Source organism: Chiloscyllium plagiosum, unplaced genomic scaffold (genome assembly GCF_037043375.1).
Source record: "Chiloscyllium plagiosum isolate Xiang-an unplaced genomic scaffold, Cpla_swu_hap1 HiC_scaffold_4, whole genome shotgun sequence".
Lineage (NCBI taxonomy): Eukaryota > Metazoa > Chordata > Chondrichthyes > Orectolobiformes > Hemiscylliidae > Chiloscyllium > Chiloscyllium plagiosum.
This window is the reverse complement of record NW_028270142.1, coordinates 30,402,925-30,423,904: the sequence shown is the minus strand read 5'-3', so window position 1 is coordinate 30,423,904 and position 20,980 is coordinate 30,402,925. Positions and strand designations below refer to the sequence as shown.

The 20,980-nt window shown below is 52.3% G+C and overlaps 1 protein-coding gene across 9 annotated transcripts in view; it reads left to right on the top strand.

Annotated features, from left to right (window-relative positions):
* amph (amphiphysin) overlaps positions 1-20,980 on the top strand; it is a 231,425-nt gene that overhangs the window by 181,276 nt on the left and 29,169 nt on the right. For 6 of the 9 annotated variants that reach the window (XM_087986067.1, XM_087986066.1, XM_087986065.1 and 3 more), the window contains 5 exons: positions 1,572-1,682; positions 5,725-5,748; positions 6,417-6,440; positions 7,182-8,840; positions 9,095-9,127. In XM_087986067.1, coding sequence (XP_087842193.1) covers positions 1,572-1,682; positions 5,725-5,748; positions 6,417-6,440; positions 7,182-8,840; positions 9,095-9,127 — 1,851 coding nt within the window. The remainder of the gene's footprint in view (positions 1-1,571; positions 1,683-5,724; positions 5,749-6,416; positions 6,441-7,181; positions 8,841-9,094; positions 9,128-20,980) is intronic. The other 3 variants (XM_087986070.1, XM_087986068.1, XM_087986069.1) reach the window with 1 other exon arrangement.

Sequence of the window (20,980 nt, the reverse complement as noted above, 5' to 3'; positions counted from 1 at the left end):
CACAGTACAATATTTGATATCCCTCAAGATAATACTAGCTCTATCTCTGACCTACCTGATAGTCCCCAAGACTTCATTTTAGGAGCATCCCCCACCTCAATTAATTTGATCCTTTAAATTCACTACATTAAGTAAATTCATTAGTTTAGCTAAAAGTTAAACCTTTTTAATGCCATTGATGGTACTAATGAATTAAATTGCACCATGATCATGTGGAGCAATATCTACCAGATTTATAACTAAGCATTTCTCTAGCTGAGAGGATGTGTTCCAGTCCATTTTAAATAGACCTTAATGACATACAATAAGTACATGATAACTGCTACAGAATCATTTTATTATTTCAATTGCCACATGACTGATAATAATCTAATTTTATGCAAATGCATTATGACAGAACAAAATGTGAATTAGTGATATTACTGCCTGAAGTACTCCATAATGCTTAATAACCATTTTAAGACAAGTGATGAATATGAGAACAATTTTACCAAAGATTCAGAGTTTTCTTTTCTCTGAGGTAAAATAAATTTTATTCAGTAATTTTCAGTTGCAGTACAGCCAGGGTTGGTGATGAACACATCTATCAACCTGCAGTGTCACAGTGAACAAGACTTGGAGAGTCCTGACAGTAGAATTGGATATTTAAAGACCCCAGACATGGAACTCTGCTGATCAACAAATCTTCAACTATTTCCTGCCAATATAACTTCATGTGAAATTAGCCTTTGGGGTAACAGTATCAATTGGGTGAGGCAAAGTTAAGTGTGTTTACCATCACCTTAGCTTGTTGGATATATCAAGATAGTGATTCCTTTAATCTCTTTGTCTGGCAAGATTGTATTAATGAAGTAGAAATCTTTTAGTGGAGTCATGAGTTCTGTACCTTTGTCTTCTATTCCATTTAGCCAGTGATTTCGTATAGAGTCATAGAGCCATACAGCACAGAAGGCTGGAATACAGCAGCTCTAATAGTCTTTTGTTTTGCACTATCAGAAGGTGAAGTTATAGCTTCTCCTACCTGAGGTGAGAAGGGTGCTGAAACACTAGCTCTGGCTCATTCATGGGATTATGTAGAAGAAATGAAAGTACTGTCCCTGTAGGGGAAATGCACTGGAGAGACCATCATTGCAGCAACCATAGATGCTGGAAACATTGGTGCAAGAACTATTTGTGTGTGAACAATTGCTGCAGGAGCCATTGGGGGAGGACTAGTTAATCCAGGATCTATTAGAGTAGGAACTATTGACACAGGTACAATTGAAGTGGGGACAATTGGTTCAGGAGCAGATGATATGGGAAACCTTGGTACAGGAAACATTGGTTTGGGAACAATTAATGCAGTCACCATGAGCATGGAGAAAATTGGTGCCAGAATCACTGCTATGAGGATACTTGATGTGGGGCAATTAGCACAAGAACCATTGGTTCTGAGGTCATGTGTTGACAAAACATCAATGGAACTATCTCATCATTCATATGAGTGGATTTACACTGAGAGAAATGATGGCTAATGCCATGAAGCCAATCCCAAAATGTGCTTTAAAATTTCTCTTTTCTCCATTTTACAGCCAGAACAACCTGTTGCTCAACCAGTCGAATCATTACTTGACTTGGACTTTGATCCTTTCAAACCAGACCAGTCCACTCCAATTACAAGAAGTCAGTCACCGCTTGGTCAAGTAAGTACCACAAAGTTTCTTGCTTAACTGTGAAGAGCAAATGAAAGATACACTCCTGATTGGGGTGGCTATCCTAAGTGGATGGAGAAAGAAATAGTTGGACTAATGGACAGGAAATCTGAATGTCTACCTTATTGAAGTCAATCTGGTGGACAGTGAGCACTCCAGAACCAGCTGTAGATGGAGCATTGTGAGAGGGTTAGAAGAGGTGAAAGGTGAATACCCTCTTCTGTGCTCATCTTGGAATGAGAGGTAGATCTGAAGATAGATTTGGAGGCAGGATTGGTGCCTGGAACAGTGTGAGATCAGTGAGGGAGATGGAAGGTAGCACTGCTGCTCCTCCTTGCCCCTAAGTAAGCTCGCTTTACCCATAGCTGTCATCACTTTCCTCAAACTGGTTCATTTCCAATCCTGTAAAACCCAGTCTGCCAGAGTTAAGCCTTTAAAACAGTTTCATTATGAGTTTCCCAATCTCATTACACTACTTAATAACCCACTTGACTCCTGAGCGTGGGTTGGTTTCTGTTTCCATCCCATTTTTGTTAAACCCAAAAGTGGATAATTTGAAAACAGGTTTGAAGTTTACATTTTATTCACCTCTCACTCAGTCGTCACCCTTTATTTTGGTTAAAATAACCCTCAATCTTTGAATCAGCATGTTATTTACATTCTCCGGTGCTCTATGAAGAAAATTAATTGGAAACAAAAGTACTATTCGATGCAGCCAGTCAATGGAATACAGCGTGGTAACAGTGTAGTCATGGATTCAAATCTCACAAAGGCATGAAATGATAACTGATGCAATTCAAATCTTTGGATAATTTTTGGACTGTTCATAGAAAAAAAAAATCCAAAAAACTATTATATTATTGTAAAAATCAATTGTTTTCAGGGACAGGAAGCCGCTACTCTTGCCTAGCCTGGACTTACATGTGACTCAGGTACTTTGTGGCCACTTTGAGCCCGATAAGAAATGAACAATTGTGTTTCAAAGATTAACTTGAGCCTTAATACAGGAGAATCATTGGTTACTTTTGCTACTTTGAGGAGGGTGAGAAAGATTGTAATTACAGTCCACTGAATAAACTCTTTGTGTTGAGCAGTAGATATTGACTTGTTGGATGTTAAATATGTTTGTTGGTTTACATCTCAAGCCTTTGTTTGACAGAATGGCAATTTACCTGTCTACCAAATGCCAGTAGGTTAAATGTCAGTGTGTGCTATTAGATCCGGTGGCAAACACTTTCTATTTTATTTTTAGAACCAGTCTTGATAATGGGCAGGCAAAGAATTAGTCCTGTTAATAGGGAACAGAAAATCCATTTCCTGAATGTTAAATCCAAGCAGAATATTAGATGGGCCTTTAGACCAGTAATTCATCAGCAATTTTCTATGGATAAGGTTTGGAAATTATGGGTCAAATTTTGTTAGTCAGGGAGGCAACCCAACATTGGCTGGAGAAGTGGGATCGGGACAAAAGCATCAGGAGAAGTCAATGTTTCAGGTGTAATCCTTCTTCTGTAAGGGGAGCTGCAGATAAAGGGGGGGATTATGGGGAATTCTGGGTGGGGAGGGAGAGCAGGGTGGTGAGGTAGGGATAGGTGAACCCAGGTTGAGGGTACCACCTGGTTGGTCGATGGGAGGTATGAATCCGGTTGTAGCTGGAAGGAAGGTTTGATCAGAGGAATGGAAGGAGGGAAGGGGCTGGAAAGGGAGTTGGGAGATGGGAAGGGAGGTTATTTGAAATTGGAGAACTCAATGTTGAGTCAGCTGGGCTGTAGGCTGCCCAGGAAGATGAGATGCTGTTCCTTCAATTTGCATTCTGATTCACTGTGGCAATGGAGGAGGCCAAAGCTGGTCATGTCAGAGAGGGAATGAGAAGGAGAAGTAAAATGGGCGGTGACTGGGAGGCCAGATTGACCCCTGTGGGCCCGGCTGAGATGCTCAGCGAAAGGCCCTCAGTTTACATTTGGTCTCCCCAATGTAGAGAAGATCACATTAGCAGCACCGGATATAGGAAAGTAGGTTGGAGGAGAGGCAGGTGAAACTGTGTTTCACCTGAACGGACTGTTTGGATCCCTGGATGGAGGTGAGGAGGATGATGTGCTGGCAGGTTTTGCATCTTTTATGGTTGCAGGGAAAGGTTCCTGGGGGTTAAGGATGGCGGGGTTAGTGGGAAGTGTGGTGTGAACCAAGGATTGGCAAAAGGAATGGTCCATGTGGAAGGCAGAGAGGGGTGGGGAGGGGAAGATGTTCTTGGAATTGTTTAAGGATGATATATTGGATGCAGGGACTGGTGGGATTATAGGTGAGGACAAGCAGGACCCTGTCTTTATTGCATTTGAGGGAGGAGTTGGTTGTGACCAGTGGATTGGGGAATGAAGGAGGTAAGGTGGAGATCTGGATGGAGAAGCAGGCTGGCAGCATTATGATTGACTGGTGGGACTCAACTTAATGGCTGACTGCTGATGAAGTGGCTGCTGCCAGCATATTTAGAGAGCAGCCGGCACCCAAGAGCTACTCAGCAGATCAGAGGGCCTGCAGCTCAAGACGGTCAACAGCACCACCCAGAACAAAGGGAACTGTTCATGGAAATTGCTGGGTCCACTGTAGCCTCCTTCCTGCTCTCAGCCCCTCTATAATTTTAAAAATACAGTCCACTTGGCTGTGCTGCAAGGACACCTCCATTAAGCTGGGAGAAAGTGAGGACTGCAGATGCTGGGAGTCAGAGTCAAAAGATGTGCTGCTGGAAAAGCACAGCAGGTCAGGCAGCATCCGAGGAGCAGGAGAATCAACATTTTGGATATAAGCCCTTCATCAGGAATGACTTATGCCCAAAACATTGACTCTCCTGCTCCTCAGATGTTCCCTGGTCTGCTGTGCTATTCCAGCAGCACAGTTATCCACCTCCATTAAGCCTTTAAGAGAATTTCACAATGGCGGAATTTAATTGGGCAGCCAATGCGGCACAGCTCCCGGCAATTTATTGGCCCCCAGATCTCCCATCCTACCTCCAATGGACCAGTAAAAAATTGCCCCCTCTGCAATAATGCTTATTTCAATTTTGAAAGTGAAATGTATATGGCACCAATCGTCGACGTAACAGTTATTCAAAACTCTTGGAATATTTTGGCATGGAATTTCAGAGCCAATTCTTCAACAGGATGTTGACAAGGAAAAGTAGCTTTTATCCTTACATAAATTCAAGGCCTGACTGGGAAATAAACTCTACAATTCAAGCAGACAGCAAACCGTATCACAAACCTGTATGATGTGACCGATTCCATCCCCTTCCCCTTTATCTCCAATTAAAGTCAACTGTTTGCAGCCTCAGTGCACAATGCAGTCCTGAGCTGAGCCTCTAACCCACTTTCCAATGTAAAGAATGTCTACTTCCATTTCTATCAACAATCTCTGTCCCTGCCTCAAGTCCAGCTGCTGCCTCCAGGCTCAACTATTAGAATGATCAGGCCCTCACACACAGTTCATCCTCTGTACGTTGGAGTTTTCCAGCCCATATTCCATCTCACACCAAGTCCCTCTCAATCATCACTCACACCATCACTGATCTGCATTCACCACCAATCTCCCAACACCTTAATTTAAATCCCAATATTCCTAATATCTCAGTAATTTTTTTCCTGATGTTTTCCTATTCTCTGAAGCCTCCACCCCTCCCCCCCCCCCCCCCCCGATTCTGATATCTCCCTTACACTATCATTGGTGACCATGCCTTTACTTGTCTAGGTCCTAGACTGTGGGATTTTCTCCCTCAATTCCTCCACCTCCCTAGCCGACTTTAGACCCTCCTCAAAACTCAGCTCTGTGACCAGTCTTCTGGTCACTTCTCCTTGTTTGGTTGTCCCTTTGTGAACAATAATTTGGGAAATTATTCTGCATGAAAGTGCAAACTAATTGATATTTATTGTATTGTAGCTGGGTGCAAATGAAGAATAACAGCAGATATCCTTGGTTCTTCTGTAAAATCTTTGCTATTTGCTTAATTTATCTATCCTTCTCTCCCTTTCTAATCCACACTTAGACCCTGCCTTGGGATCTGTGGGAGGTAAGAATGCTTTATTTTCCATTTGTCTCATTTTCAGGGTTAATCTATTATCTTCATGTGGAGTTTTACTTGTCAGACCCATCCTTTAAAGGTCTAATGAGTTATTTTTTTCAAAGCTCTGCACAGGAAATATTATTTAACTCTTTCCATTTAGCCAGATTCAAATGTTTGTCAAGTTGAGAAATCTAATCGCAAGTAAGTGCAATGAGGTCAGTTTTGCAATCCATTTATTGAAAATATGGAATTCTGCAGGCAATCCAACAAAAATTATTTGGCACAGTCTGATTAGCTGCAAGAAAGCTGTAAATTAATGGAATATTTCAAAAGACTGCTATGACTTTGATACATTTTAAAAATCATTTGAGTTTGCCCATCATTCCCTTCAATTGTGGTAGACTGTGCATCCTTAAAGGATTGAACGCATGATGTAAAACTATTCAGAGATAAACTGAGAATTCCATTGCAAAAAGTAACAATAGAAGCATAATGTGTCAAATTTTGGAAACCTATTGAAGTGTGCTGCAGTTACATATTTCAACATTACATTTTATGTTGAAAGTAGCTTGGACTGTGAGAGTGAGCCAAGTGTAAAAGAGCACAATGTTTGCTAAAGTGCAAACAGGTTACTTGGTGTCTATTTTTAATAACTTATTTGTGTCTATTTCAAGGCAAGTGCGGAACTGGTTCAACCTGTGAGTACATCTCCTCATTTCCTTATTTATTTGTGTTCTCCAGATAAATTCTTTCTATTATCTAAGAGACACACATCTTTTTGTAGATATATTCTCTCACAGAGTACATCTATTTTTACACTGACTCAATTTTATGTTTTCATTTTTTGCTGAAATTTATTTAGCTTTTAGTAAGGTAAATTTGCATGTATTTACTGTATGTTTTTTAGCTGTTTATTTATAATTATGGAGGAGAGGGGGAAATCTGCTGTCTTTGGAGTGGGATTTAAAAGGGAGCACTTACCTGGAAACCATGATCCCATAAAGTTTACTTTTATGGTGAGCACTCTGCAAATAGGATCATAGAATTGCTGCAGTGCAGAAGGAGGCCATTCAGTCCATTGAGTCTGCACCAGCCTCAATAGAGCATCCCACCCATCCCTGTAATGCCATATGGGTTTTCACCATGTCTAACCCATCTAAACTGCATATCTCTACCTGGCAAATTTTAGCATGGCCAGTCTACCTAACCTGCACATCTTTGGACTGTGGGAGAAACTGGAGCATCCAATTATACTTGACCCTAGAATGCTGCTGAATATATTCACCATCATGTAATTCTGGGATTGATGTCATGTTTTTTATATCATTTACATTGACTTATGTTACTGTGTGGAAAAAGTTGTGTTTCTTTTGCTCGTTTATCTTCATCTCTGCTTCTATTATCTTTTATATCTGTCTTCACTCATTTTCTGTCGAAAGCCCGACTCTTCACAAAGTCTCTTCTGTCTCTGTAATCCGGCTGCGGAGGACAGCACAGATGCTGGTGCACCAAGCGATGGTACTGCAGCAGTTTCTGAAGTAGCGGCCAACCAGAACTGTACACCACAGTGGGGCTTAACCAACACTGGCCCACTCGCTAGCAGTGAGGAAGGAGCTCTAGATGATACTCCAGAAGAAGCGCAGCCATTTTCTCAGGAACGGGAAACTGCAGGAAGCTGTACAGTCCGATCAGCTGATAGCATTGTGTACCCTGTGTATCAGGCTGAGGAAGAGGAACAGAGTTCAGTCAATGCAGAAAATTGGCAAGAGAATCCATTAGACAAACAGGTAGACACTGAAGTAATGGAGAGCAGGGGATGGCAGACAAATCTGTGTGTAGAACAAGAGTATGGCTCTCAATTCTGCCTAGATCAGAAAGCAACCTTGTCCCCTATTATATCCCAGAAGGGAGATGTAGAACTGGTTGAAGGAGAAAGTCCGAGTGAGTTCAGACAGGTAAGCAAGGAAGACAGTTTAAAACATTGTGATTCAGCAGGACAACTGGGAAATGAAGTAGTAGAGAATGCAGGTCAGATTCATGAGGCTGAAACCCACAGAGGCAAGGGCCTTGGTGGTGATGATGCAGAAATGGAAGAATTGAACTTCAGTAAAAGGTTTGAGCACAGTGATATCCACAGAAGTGATCAAAATGATACTGCTGCTGGTCAATGTACAAAAGCTGGAATTCTACTTAACTGTAAAAGTGATGACACTCTAGATAGTCAGGAGGAGGAGGACATCCCTGTTATATGTTGGAATAAAGATACTCCAAGTAATCAAGAAATAGAGGGAGTTGTTTGGGTGTATGAAGGAGACCAAATCCTTCCCCTTCATGATGACATAGTTAATACTAGCTGTACCAACACAGGCAGAACAGACCAGAGTCAAGATGCAGGGAGCCAGTTTGAACAAATTCACATGCAGGATAATGAAACAGCTAACACAACTAACACAGGAAAGGAAACAAGCCAATCAGACGGAGCCTATACTGATATTCCAGTTACCAATCAAGCAGAAATATTTCACAGAGATGTCAATAATGACAGTAGATTTAGCACTCAAAACGTGGAGGTGGACCCCTGGAGCGGAGAAGAACATGAGATATGGCCAAATAACTGGGAGCCTACTATTAACAACAACAAGTGGGGTTTCTGTCACCCACCAGAAGGCCGGATTAATGGATTTGATCCTTGGTCATCACTTCAGGAGGGTCAAAGGGAGTTTGATTGTCAGAATGAAGATGGAGGAAATGCATATTTTTGGGAAGGGTTTAATGAGAATGTTCGTCCTATACCTGATACTAATGAACTTGGTGCTACCTGGGCTGGAGACACACTGAGTAGTTCTGATCAGAATGAAGAAACAGAATTACAGCAGGAATTATGTGGGAACTTTGAAAGCATTAGTGATGGAAGCCAAGCTAAAGATATACATAGTTCCCAAATGTCATATCCAATCGAAAACTTAAGCAACGCTAGCAACGAGAGTTCAGCCAGTGCTAAAGATAATGAAACAAACTTCTCGGATCTATCGGAGGATGAGATTGCTAACCGGAGATACGGACTGTTATACCAGGAGCTAGATGCTGAAACAGAAGAGGTACCTTGTCAAGTGTTTAGTGTAGAACAAAAGTTCTTAGGTATGACTAAATAACCTTGTAAACTATCAGCTAAAGCTTCGTTATGATCCCTGAATCATTCCTTTCCTTCAACTGTCTGTTGTTCCATGTTATTCCTCCCAAAAGGACACCATAATAAATAGCAGAAGTAATACCTATCATGTGTGTTATATCGGTTGCAGTGATAAAAATGTATATTAACCCAACGTTTCATTTCTTTCTCCATTATTTCAAGATGCCCAGTGCTGCTTTTAATGGATTCACACAGGTAAGACCTTTCTGGTAATCACTGCACAATCAGCTCACTCCTGTTTTTTTTAAAATAGAGTTTCCAAGTTGCAGTCTTGTCTGACTGAGAACAGGACTGCCGGGGATAGAGGCAGTCAACACATTCCCAATATTCAAGGGATAAAGAGCGAGAATGTCAAAGAGACTGGGGCAATATTGTCCTGTGTCCTTATCCAAAGCAAGCAAACTCTGAATGAACCCGAGAATGATGTCCACTTCACCATGTTTTCTCCCCTATTTCCACAGTCCAAGATGGGAAATTGAAAGCAATCCATGCAGATCTTGGTGATATAGAGAATTATAAACTGATGTTAAAACCATGAGATTTGAAATGTGCCCTGTGTATTAAATGAGACACACTTGGCTCAGTGCAGCATCCTTCTATCAGAGTGAGAAGGTCCAGATTTCAAGTCCTACCTGAGAAACTTGAGTATGTAATCCTGACACTTGAAAGCAGTTAGTTTGGGCAGTATGGTGGCTCAGTGGTTAGCACTGCTGCCTCATAGCAACGAGGTCCCTGGTTTGATTCCTTCCTTAGGTGACTGCGTGGAGTTTGCACATTCACCTCGTGTCTGCTTGGATATCCTCTGGATGCTCTGGTTTCCTCCCATAGTTCAAAGGTGTGTAGGTGAATTGGCTATGCTAAATTGCCCATAGTGTCCAGGGATGTGTAGACTAGTTGGATTAGCCAGGGGAGATACAGGGTTATGGGGATGGGATGGTCTGGGTAGGATGCTCTTCAGAGGGTTGATCAGGACTCGATGGGCCGATTGGCCTGCTTCCACACAGTAGGGATTCTATGATTCAGTACTGAAGGAACAGTTGGAGGTATTTATTTTACATCAGATTTTAAACCATCACCAGTGTTAGTAGCATACCCCACAGCACATTTGGAAGCAAAGCAGAGATATTCTTTTGGTGTACTCACCAGGATTGTCTCTCAATGACACAACCTAAAACAGATTATATGATTGTTATCTCACTACTATTTGTGAAACCATGCTATGAGTGATCCCACAGCCAATGGAGCAGTTTAAGTCCTACTGTCCTGTACATCCATGAAATGGAGGTGGACAATTAAACAACTAACTGAAAAGAAGGCTCCACAAATATCCCCATTCTCAGTGAAGGGCTCAGTATATCAGTGAAAAATACTGCACTGTGCAACTGTCTTCCTTTGGACTAGATATGACTTTAACCAGTGGAAAGGTTTCCTGCTGATTGCCATTCATTTCAGTTTAGCATTGGCTCCTGGATGCTACCCTCACTTCTCCTCTTAAATTTATACCTGTGTCTGCACTAAGGTATAAAAGATGCACTGCAGAAATTCATCATGGCCTCTTGTACAATACCTTCCACCTTCCACATGACATCTGCCACCCAGGACAAGGTCAACAGATACATGAGAACAGCACTATCTGCAAAGTTCCCTTCTAACCTACACATCATCTTGACTTCAAAATATTTCACTTTTCCTTCACTGTCACTGGGTTAAAATCCTGAAACTGTCTTCCCAACAGCACTTTGATTGCACCAACCACCATGGACCAGTCTATGTCCTCAAGCATCTTCTCAAGGGCAATTTTGGATGGGTAATAAACGCTAGCCTTGTTAACAACTCCCACATCCCTTTAAAGAATGAGTGAGAGTTAGCTGCGATGTTTCTCCACCTGGCACACCAACCATATTTCCATAAGTATTTTCACTGGAACTCCAGATGACAACTGACCAGAGGACAGGTACCATTTTGTATGTACACTCAGCTTGTACTGCATCCACTGTATGATTTTTGCCAACACTGGTATCATAGGTGTGTGCCCATTTCAGTACAGGTTTGAACTGCATAATTGGTGACATATCTCATTCAGTCATGCTCTCCTGTGCATATTATCTGCCACTGTCCAGATGACTTTGCTGGCCCAAGTCCTACCGCTCACCACATCTCATTGCCCCACTCTTCCACCTTGCCAAACTCTCACAACGTCTTTTCCCCAGTCTTTACTGTCCCTCTCCCCAACTTCCGCTGCCCCTTGTGTTGTATCTCACTGGGTAGTGTGCTGGAATCAAGCCTAACTATTCCTGGAGTCTTCACGAAAGTTAAATATTTTAAAATAAGTACACAAATTTCCCCAATTTACCTGATTTTCAGACACAGTTTGATGAACACATGGACTAGGTTTCTGTACTGAACAAGAATAATTGTTACAATTAACTAGACTCAAACGATAAGTAAACAGTTATAAACCATCAGTATATAACACTGTAAACTAAAACTCTAATTCTTTTATAAATCTCCCCTATATATATAAAACAAACCCAAAAAGAAAGCAGTTCATTGATTTGTAGTGTGTTGAGATGATCCTTATGATTCTTAGGCTTGTCAGAACATTGCTTTTCAGTCACTTTTCTCCAGATACTTCCATTGGTTTCCAGGTGCTGGGTTGCCTATAAAATGCCTCTGACTTGTCAGTAAAAAACACAGCAATTGCTGAAGAAAAGAGGAATTGGTTTTCTTCAGATTTCTAATGGGTTTTAGCTGCAGAGAACAAAGATATAGCAGCCAGGTTTGTAAGATGAAAACATGTCTTTGTAACTTGTTCACAGCCCCATACTGTTGAGTTACCTGACAACCAATCACATTATTGTTGGCGGGCAAAAGGCTCTTGTCATCAGTGAATGGTTACTTGTCTATAGACCAATCAGCTTCTTGTTGCTATCCAACTGCATCCATACCTAGAACTCCTCGGCCCTAATTCATCTGAAATCACTTCAATCACTGCTTGTTCACATAGCGATTTACACAATGCTTGCTATAAGTGTCAGGTTACTTGCTTTTCAAACTACATGTCAATCTTTTAAAACACTTTTTTAAACATAATTTCTTTCTCATTTCAGTCCACAGTTTTAAGAAAATCACAAAATAAAAAGACACAGATCTTGCATTTGTAAAGACCGTATCTTTTATTTATTTTCCTGTATTTTTGCATATGAACTGAAAGAAGAAAATTACTGTTTTAAAAAACCAAGGATTGTGGAAAGGGTTATTGTACTTTTGAAAAGCAAGTTACATGACTGTCTTTGGAAGTGCTGTTTACACTGCTGTATTTTTAAGTGGTGGCAGGAAATCCACTTGCAGATGAGCTCCAGCCAATGGGTGGTTATAAAAGAGATCTGACCAGGAACAGGTCAGACCACACTGTTCCTCTCCCTGGGCCTCACTGCCCCTCTCCCCAGGCCACACTGTCCCTCTCCCAGGCCTCACTGCCCCTCTCCCGAGACGACACTGCCCCTCTCCCGAGACCACACAGTCCCTCTCCCGAGACCACAGTCCCTCTCCCCAGACCACACTGTCCCTCTCCCCAGGCCACACTGTCTCTCTCCTCAGGCCACACTGCCCCTCTCCCGAGACCACACTGCCCCTCATCCGAGACCCCACTGCCCCTCACCCCAGGCCACACTGTCTCTCTCCCCAGGCCTCAATGCCCCTCTCCCCAGGCCAGACTGCCCGTCTCCCCAGGCCTCACTGCCCCTCTCACCAGGCCTCAGTCCCTCTCCCCAGGTCACACTGTCCCTCTCTCCAGGCCACACTACCCCTCTCCCCAGGCCACACTGCCCCTCTCCCCAGGCCTCACTGCCCCTCTCCCCAGGCCACAATCCCTCTCCCCAGGTCACACTGTCCCTCTCCCCAGGCCACACTACCCCTCTACCCAGGCCACACTACCCCTCTCCACAGACCTCACTGCCCCTCTCCCGAGACCACACTGCCCCTCTCCCCAGGCCACGCTGTCCCTCTCCCCAGACCACACTGTCCCGCTCCCCAGGCCTCAGTGCACCTCTCCCCAGGCCACACTGTCCCTCCCCCCAGGCCACACTGCCCCTCTCCCGAGACCACACTGTCCCTCTCCCCAGGCCACACTGTCCCTCTCCCCAGGTCACACTGTCCCTCTCCCCAGGCCTCACAGCCCCTCTCCCGAGACCACAATGCTCCTCTCCCCAGGCCATACTGTCCATCCCCCCAGGCCTCACTGCCCCTCTCCCGAGACCACACTGCCCCTCTCCCCAGGCCACGCTGCCCCTCTCCCCAGACCACACTGTCCCTCTCCCCAGGCCTCAGTGCACCTCTCCCCAGGCCACACTGTCCCTCCCCCCAGGCCACACTGCCCCTCTCCCGAGACCACACTGTCCCTCTCCCCAGGCCATACTGTCCCTCTCCCCAGGTCACACTGTCCCTCTCCCGAGAGCACACTGTCCCTCTCACCAGGTCTCACTGTCCATCCCCCCAGGCCACACTGCCCCTCTCCCGAGACCACAATGCCCCTGTCCCCAGGCCACACTGTCCATCACCCCAGGACACACTGCCCCTCTCCCCAGGCCACACCGTCCCACTCCCCAGGCCGCACTGCCTCTCTCCCAAGGCGCACTGCCCCTCTCCCCAGGCCACACTGTCCCTCTCCCCACGCCACACTGTCCCTATCCCAAGGTCACATTGTCCCGCTCCCGAGAGCACACTGTCCCTCTTCCCAGGCCTCACTGTCCATCCCCCCAGGCCTCTCTGTCCATCCCCCCAGGCCACACTGCCCCTCTCCCGAGACCACAATGTCCCTCTCCCCCGGCGACACTGTCCATCCCCCCAGGCCACACAGCCCCTCTCCCGAGACCACACTGCCCCTCTCACCAGGCCTCACTTACCCTCACCCCAGGCCACAGTCCCTTTCCCCAGGCCACACTGTCCCTCTCCCCAGGCCTCACTGCCCCTCTCCCAAGACCACACTACCCCTCTCACCAGGCCATGCTGCCCCTCTCCCCAGGCCTCACTGTCCCTCTCCCCAGGCCTCACTGCCCCTCTCCCCAGGCCTCACTGCCCCTCTCCCCAGGTCACACTGTCCCTCTCCCCAGGCCACACCGTCCCACTCCCCAGGCCGCACTGCCCCTCTCCCCAGGCCGCACTGCCCCTCTCCCCAGGCGACACTGCCCCTCTCCCCAGGTCACACTGTCCCTCTCCACAGGCTACACCGTCCCACTCCCCAGGCCGCACTGCCCCTCTCCCCAGGCGACACTGTCTCTCTCCCCAGGCCTCAATGCCCCTCTCCCGGGACCACACTACCCCTCTCCCCAGGCCATGCTGCCCCTCTCCCCAGGCCTCACTGTCCCTCTCCCCAGGCCTCACTGCCCCTCTCCCCAGGCCACAGTCCCTCTCCCCAGGTCACACTGTCCCTCTCCCCAGGCCACAACGTCCCACTCCCTGGGCCTCACTACCCCTCTCCCCATGCCACAGTCCCTCTCGCCAGATCTCACTGCCCCTCTCCCCAGGCCATGCTGCCCCTCTCCCCAGGTCTCACTGTCCCTCTCCCCAGGCCTCACTGCCCCTCTCCCCAGGCCACACTGTCCCTCTCCCCAGGCCTCACTGCCACTCTCCCCAGGCCACACTGTCCCTCTCCCCAGGTCACACTGTCCCTCTCCTGAGAGCACACTGTCCCTCTCCCCAGGCCTCACTGTCCCTCTCCCCAGGCCACACTGTCCCTCTCCCCAGGTCACACTGTCCCTCTCCCGAGAGCACACTGCCCCTCTCCTCAGGCCTCACTGTCCCTCTCCCCAGGTCACACTGTCCCTCTCCCCAGGCCTCACAGCCCCTCTCCCGAGACCACAATGCTCCTCTCCCCAGGCCATACTGTCCATCACCCCAGGCCTCATTGCCCCTCTCCCGAGACCACACTGCCCCTCTCCCCAGGCCACGCTGCCCCTCTCCCCAGACCACACTGTCCCTCTCCCCAGGCCTCAGTGCACCTCTCCCCAGGCCACACTGTCCCTCCCCCCAGGCCACACTGCCCCTCTCCCGAGAACACACTGTCCCTCTCCCCAGGCCATACTGTCCCTCTCCCCAGGTCACACTGTCCCTCTCACGAGAGCACACTGCCCCTCTCCTCAGGCCTCACTGGCCCACTCCCCAGGCCACACTGCCCCTCTCCCCAGGTCTCACTGCCCCTCTCCCAAGACCACAATGCCCCTCTCCCCCGGCCACACTGTCCCTCCCCCCAGGCCACACTGCCCCTCTCCCGAGAACACACTGTCCCTCTCCCCAGGCCATACTGTCCCTCTCCCCAGGTCACACTGTCCCTCTCACGAGAGCACACTGCCCCTCTCCTCAGGCCTCACTGGCCCACTCCCCAGGCCACACTGCCCCTCTCCCCAGGCCTCACTGCCCCTCTCCCAAGACCACACTACCCCTCTCACCAGGCCATGCTGCCCCTCTCCCCAGGCCTCACTGTCCCTCTCCCCAGGCCTCACTGCCCCTCTCCCCAGGCCTCACTGCCCCTCTCCCCAGGTCACACTGTCCCTCTCCCCAGGCCACACCGTCCCACTCCCCAGGCCGCACTGCCCCTCTCCCCAGGCCGCACTGCCCCTCTCCCCAGGCGACACTGCCCCTCTCCCCAGGTCACACTGTCCCTCTCCACAGGCTACACCGTCCCACTCCCCAGGCCACACTGCCCCTCTCCCCAGGCGACACTGTCTCTCTCCCCAGGCCTCAATGCCCCTCTCCCGGGACCACACTACCCCTCTCCCCAGGCCATGCTGCCCCTCTCCCCAGGCCTCACTGTCCCTCTCCCCAGGCCTCACTGCCCCTCTCCCCAGGCCACAGTCCCTCTCCCCAGGTCACACTGTCCCTCTCCCCAGGCCACACCGTCCCACTCCCTGGGCCTCACTACCCCTCTCCCCATGCCACAGTCCCTCTCGCCAGATCTCACTGCCCCTCTCCCCAGGCCATGCTGCCCCTCTCCCCAGGTCTCACTGTCCCTCTCCCCAGGCCTCACTGCCCCTCTCCCCAGGCCACAGTCCCCCTCCCCAAGTCACACTGTCCCTCTCCCCAGGCCTCACTGCCCCTCTCCCCAGGCCACACTGTCCCTCTCCCCAGGCCTCACTGCCACTCTCCCCAGGCCACACTGTCCCTCTCCCCAGGTCACACTGTCCCTCTCCTGAGAGCACACTGTCCCTCTCCCCAGGCCTCACTGTCCCTCTCCCCAGGCCACACTGTCCCTCTCCCCAGGTCACACTGTCCCTCTCCCGAGAGCACACTGCCCCTCTCCTCAGGCCTCACTGTCCCTCTCCCCAGGTCACACTGTCCCTCTCCCCAGGCCTCACAGCCCCTCTCCCGAGACCACAATGCTCCTCTCCCCAGGCCATACTGTCCATCCCCCCAGGCCTCACTGCCCCTCTCCCGAGACCACACTGCCCCTCTCCCCAGGCCACGCTGCCCCTCTCCCCAGACCACACTGTCCCTCTCCCCAGGCCTCAGTGCACCTCTCCCCAGGCCACACTGTCCCTCCCCCCAGGCCACACTGCCCCTCTCCCGAGAACACACTGTCCCTCTCCCCAGGCCATACTGTCCCTCTCCCCAGGTCACACTGTCCCTCTCACGAGAGCACACTGCCCCTCTCCTCAGGCCTCACTGGCCCACTCCCCAGGCCACACTGCCCCTCTCCCCAGGTCTCACTGCCCCTCTCCCAAGACCACAATGCCCCTCTCCCCCGGCCACACTGTCCATTCCCCCAGGCCACACTGCCCCTCTCCCCAGGCCACAGTCCCTCTCCCCAGGTCACACTGTCCCTCTCCCCAGGCCACACAGCCCCTCTCCCGAGACCACACTGCCCCTCTCTCCAGGCCTCACTTCCCTTCTCCCCAGGCCACAGTCCCTCTCCCCAGGCCACACTGTCCCTCTCCAGAGACCACACTACCCCTCTCACCAGGCCATGCTGCCCCTCTCCCCAGGCCTCACTGTCCCTCTCCCCAGGCATCACTGCCCCTCTCCCCAGGCCACAGTCCCTCTCCCCAGGTCACACTGTCCCTCTCCCCAGGCCACACCATCCCACTCCCAGGCCGCACTGTCCCTCTCCCCAGGCCACACCGTCCTACTCCCCAGGCTGCACTGCCCCTCTCCCCAGGCGACACTGTCCCTCTCCCCAGGCCTCACTGCCCCTCTCCCGAGACCACCCTACCCCTCTCCCCGGGCCATGCTATCCCTCTCCCCAGGCCACACCGTCCCACTCCCTGGGCCTCACTGCCCCTCTCCCCAGGCCACACTGCCCCTCTCCCCAGGCCACAGTCCCTCTCCCCAGGTCACACTGTCCCTCTCCCCAGGCCACACCGTCCCACTCCCTGGGCCTCACTGCCCCTCTCCCCAGGCCACAGTCCCTCTCGCCAGATCACACTCCCCCTCTCCCCAGGCCATGCTGCCCCTCTCCCCAGTCTCACTGTCCCTCTCCCCAGGCCTCACTGCCCCTCTCCCCAGGGCAGAGTCCCTCTCCCCAGGCCACAGTCCCCCTCCCCAAGTCACACTGTCCCTCTCCCCAGGCCTCACTGCCACTCTCCCCAGGCCACACTGTCCCTCTCCCCAGGCCACACTGTCCCTCTCCCCAGGTCACACTGTCCCTCTCCTGAGAGCACACTGTCCCTCTCCCCAGGCCTCACTGTCCCTCTCCCCAGGCCACACTGTCCCTCTCCCCAGGTCACACTGTCCCTCTCCCGAGAGCACACTGCCCCTCTCCCCAGGCCTCACTGGCCCACTCCCCAGGTCACACTGTCCCTCTCCCCAGGCCACACCGTCCCACCCCCAGGTCGCACTGCCCCTCTCCCCAGGCGACACTGCCCCTCTCCCCAGGTCACACTGTCCCTCTCCCCAGGCCACACCGTCCCACTCCCCAGGCCGCACTGCCCCTCTCCCCAGGTCACACTGTCCCTCTCCCCAGGCCACATTGCCCCTCTCCCCAGGCCACACTGCCCCTCTCCACAGACTTCACTGCCCCTCTCCCCAGGTCACACTCTCCCTCTCCCCAGGCCTCACTGCCCCTCTCCCCAGGCCTCACTGCCCCTCTCCCCAGACTTCACTGCCCCTCTCCCCAGGTCACACTCTCCCTCTCCCCAGGCCGCATTGCCCCTCTCCCCAGGCCACACTGTCCCTCTCCCCAGACTTCACTGCCCCTCTTCTCAGGCCACACTGTCCCTCTCCCCAGGCCTCACTGCCCCTCTCCCCAGGTCACACTGTCCCTCTCCCCAGGCCACTGTCCCTCTCCCGAGACCACACTGTCCCTCTCCGCAGGCCTCACTGTCCCTCTCCCCAGGCCACACTGCCCCTCTCCCCGGGCCACATTGTCCCTCTCCCCAGGCCTCACTGCCCCTCTCCCCAGGCCAGAGTCCCTCTCCCCAGGTCACACTGTCCCTCTCCCGAGACCACACTGCCCCTCTCTCCAGGCCTCACTTCCCTTCTCCCCAGGCCACAGTCCCTCTCCCCAGGCCATACTGTCCATCCCCCCAGGCCTCACTGCCCCTCTCCCGAGACCACACTGCCCCTCTCCCCAGGCCACGCTGCCCCTCTCCCCAGACCACACTGTCCCTCTCCCCAGGCCTCAGTGCACCTCTCCCCAGGCCACACTGTCCCTCCCCCCAGGCCACACTGCCCCTCTCCCGAGAACACACTGTCCCTCTCCCCAGGCCATACTGTCCCTCTCCCCAGGTCACACTGTCCCTCTCACGAGAGCACACTGCCCCTCTCCTCAGGCCTCACTGGCCCACTCCCCAGGCCACACTGCCCCTCTCCCCAGGTCTCACTGCCCCTCTCCCAAGACCACAATGCCCCTCTCCCCCGGCCACACTGTCCATTCCCCCAGGCCACACTGCCCCTCTCCCCAGGCCACAGTCCCTCTCCCCAGGTCACACTGTCCCTCTCCCCAGGCCACACAGCCCCTCTCCCGAGACCACACTGCCCCTCTCTCCAGGCCTCACTTCCCTTCTCCCCAGGCCACAGTCCCTCTCCCCAGGCCACACTGTCCCTCTCCAGAGACCACACTACCCCTCTCACCAGGCCATGCTGCCCCTCTCCCCAGGCCTCACTGTCCCTCTCCCCAGGCATCACTGCCCCTCTCCCCAGGCCACAGTCCCTCTCCCCAGGTCACACTGTCCCTCTCCCCAGGCCACACCATCCCACTCCCAGGCCGCACTGTCCCTCTCCCCAGGCCACACCGTCCTACTCCCCAGGCTGCACTGCCCCTCTCCCCAGGCGACACTGTCCCTCTCCCCAGGCCTCACTGCCCCTCTCCCGAGACCACCCTACCCCTCTCCCCGGGCCATGCTATCCCTCTCCCCAGGCCACACCGTCCCACTCCCTGGGCCTCACTGCCCCTCTCCCCAGGCCACACTGCCCCTCTCCCCAGGCCACAGTCCCTCTCCCCAGGTCACACTGTCCCTCTCCCCAGGCCACACCGTCCCACTCCCTGGGCCTCACTGCCCCTCTCCCCAGGCCACAGTCCCTCTCGCCAGATCACACTCCCCCTCTCCCCAGGCCATGCTGCCCCTCTCCCCAGTCTCACTGTCCCTCTCCCCAGGCCTCACTGCCCCTCTCCCCAGGGCAGAGTCCCTCTCCCCAGGCCACAGTCCCCCTCCCCAAGTCACACTGTCCCTCTCCCCAGGCCTCACTGCCACTCTCCCCAGGCCACACTGTCCCTCTCCCCAGGCCACACTGTCCCTCTCCCCAGGTCACACTGTCCCTCTCCTGAGAGCACACTGTCCCTCTCCCCAGGCCTCACTGTCCCTCTCCCCAGGCCACACTGTCCCTCTCCCCAGGTCACACTGTCCCTCTCCCGAGAGCACACTGCCCCTCTCCCCAGGCCTCACTGGCCCACTCCCCAGGTCACACTGTCCCTCTCCCCAGGCCACACCGTCCCACCCCCAGGTCGCACTGCCCCTCTCCCCAGGCGACACTGCCCCTCTCCCCAGGTCACACTGTCCCTCTCCCCAGGCCACACCGTCCCACTCCCCAGGCCGCACTGCCCCTCTCCCCAGGTCACACTGTCCCTCTCCCCAGGCCACATTGCCCCTCTCCCCAGGCCACACTGCCCCTCTCCACAGACTTCACTGCCCCTCTCCCCAGGTCACACTCTCCCTCTCCCCAGGCCTCACTGCCCCTCTCCCCAGGCCTCACTGCCCCTCTCCCCAGACTTCACTGCCCCTCTCCCCAGGTCACACTCTCCCTCTCCCCAGGCCGCATTGCCCCTCTCCCCAGGCCACACTGTCCCTCTCCCCAGACTTCACTGCCCCTCTTCTCAGGCCACACTGTCCCTCTCCCCAGGCCTCACTGCCCCTCTCCCCAGGTCACACTGTCCCTCTCCCCAGGCCACTGTCCCTCTCCCGAGACCACACTGTCCCTCTCCGCAGGCCTCACTGTCCCTCTCCCCAGGCCACACTGCCCCTCTCCCCGGGCCACATTGTCCCTCTCCCCAGGCCTCACTGCCCCTCTCCCCAGGCCAGAGTCCCTCTCCCCAGGTCACACTGTCCCTCTCCCGAGACCACACTGCCCCTCTCTCCAGGCCTCACTTCCCTTCTCCCCAGGCCACAGTCCCTCTCCCCAGGCCACACTGTCCCTCTCCAGAGACCACACTACCCCTCTCACCAGGCCATGCTGCCCCTCTCCCCAGGCCTCACTGTCCCTCTCCCCAGGCATCACTGCCCCTCTCCCCAGGCCACAGTCCCTCTCCCCAGGTCACACTGTCCCTCTCCCCAGGCCACACCATCCCACTCCCAGGCCGCACTGTCCCTCTCCCCAGGCCACACCGTCCTACTCCCCAGGCTGCACTGCCCCTCTCCCCAGGCGACACTGTCCCTCTCCCCAGGCCTCACTGCCCCTCTCCCGAGACCACCCTACCCCTCTCCCCGGGCCATGCTATCCCTCTCCCCAGGCCACACCGTCCCACTCCCTGGGCCTCACTGCCCCTCTCCCCAGGCCACACTGCCCCTCTCCCCAGGCCACAGCCCCTCTCCCCAGGTCACACTGTCCCTCTCCCCAGGC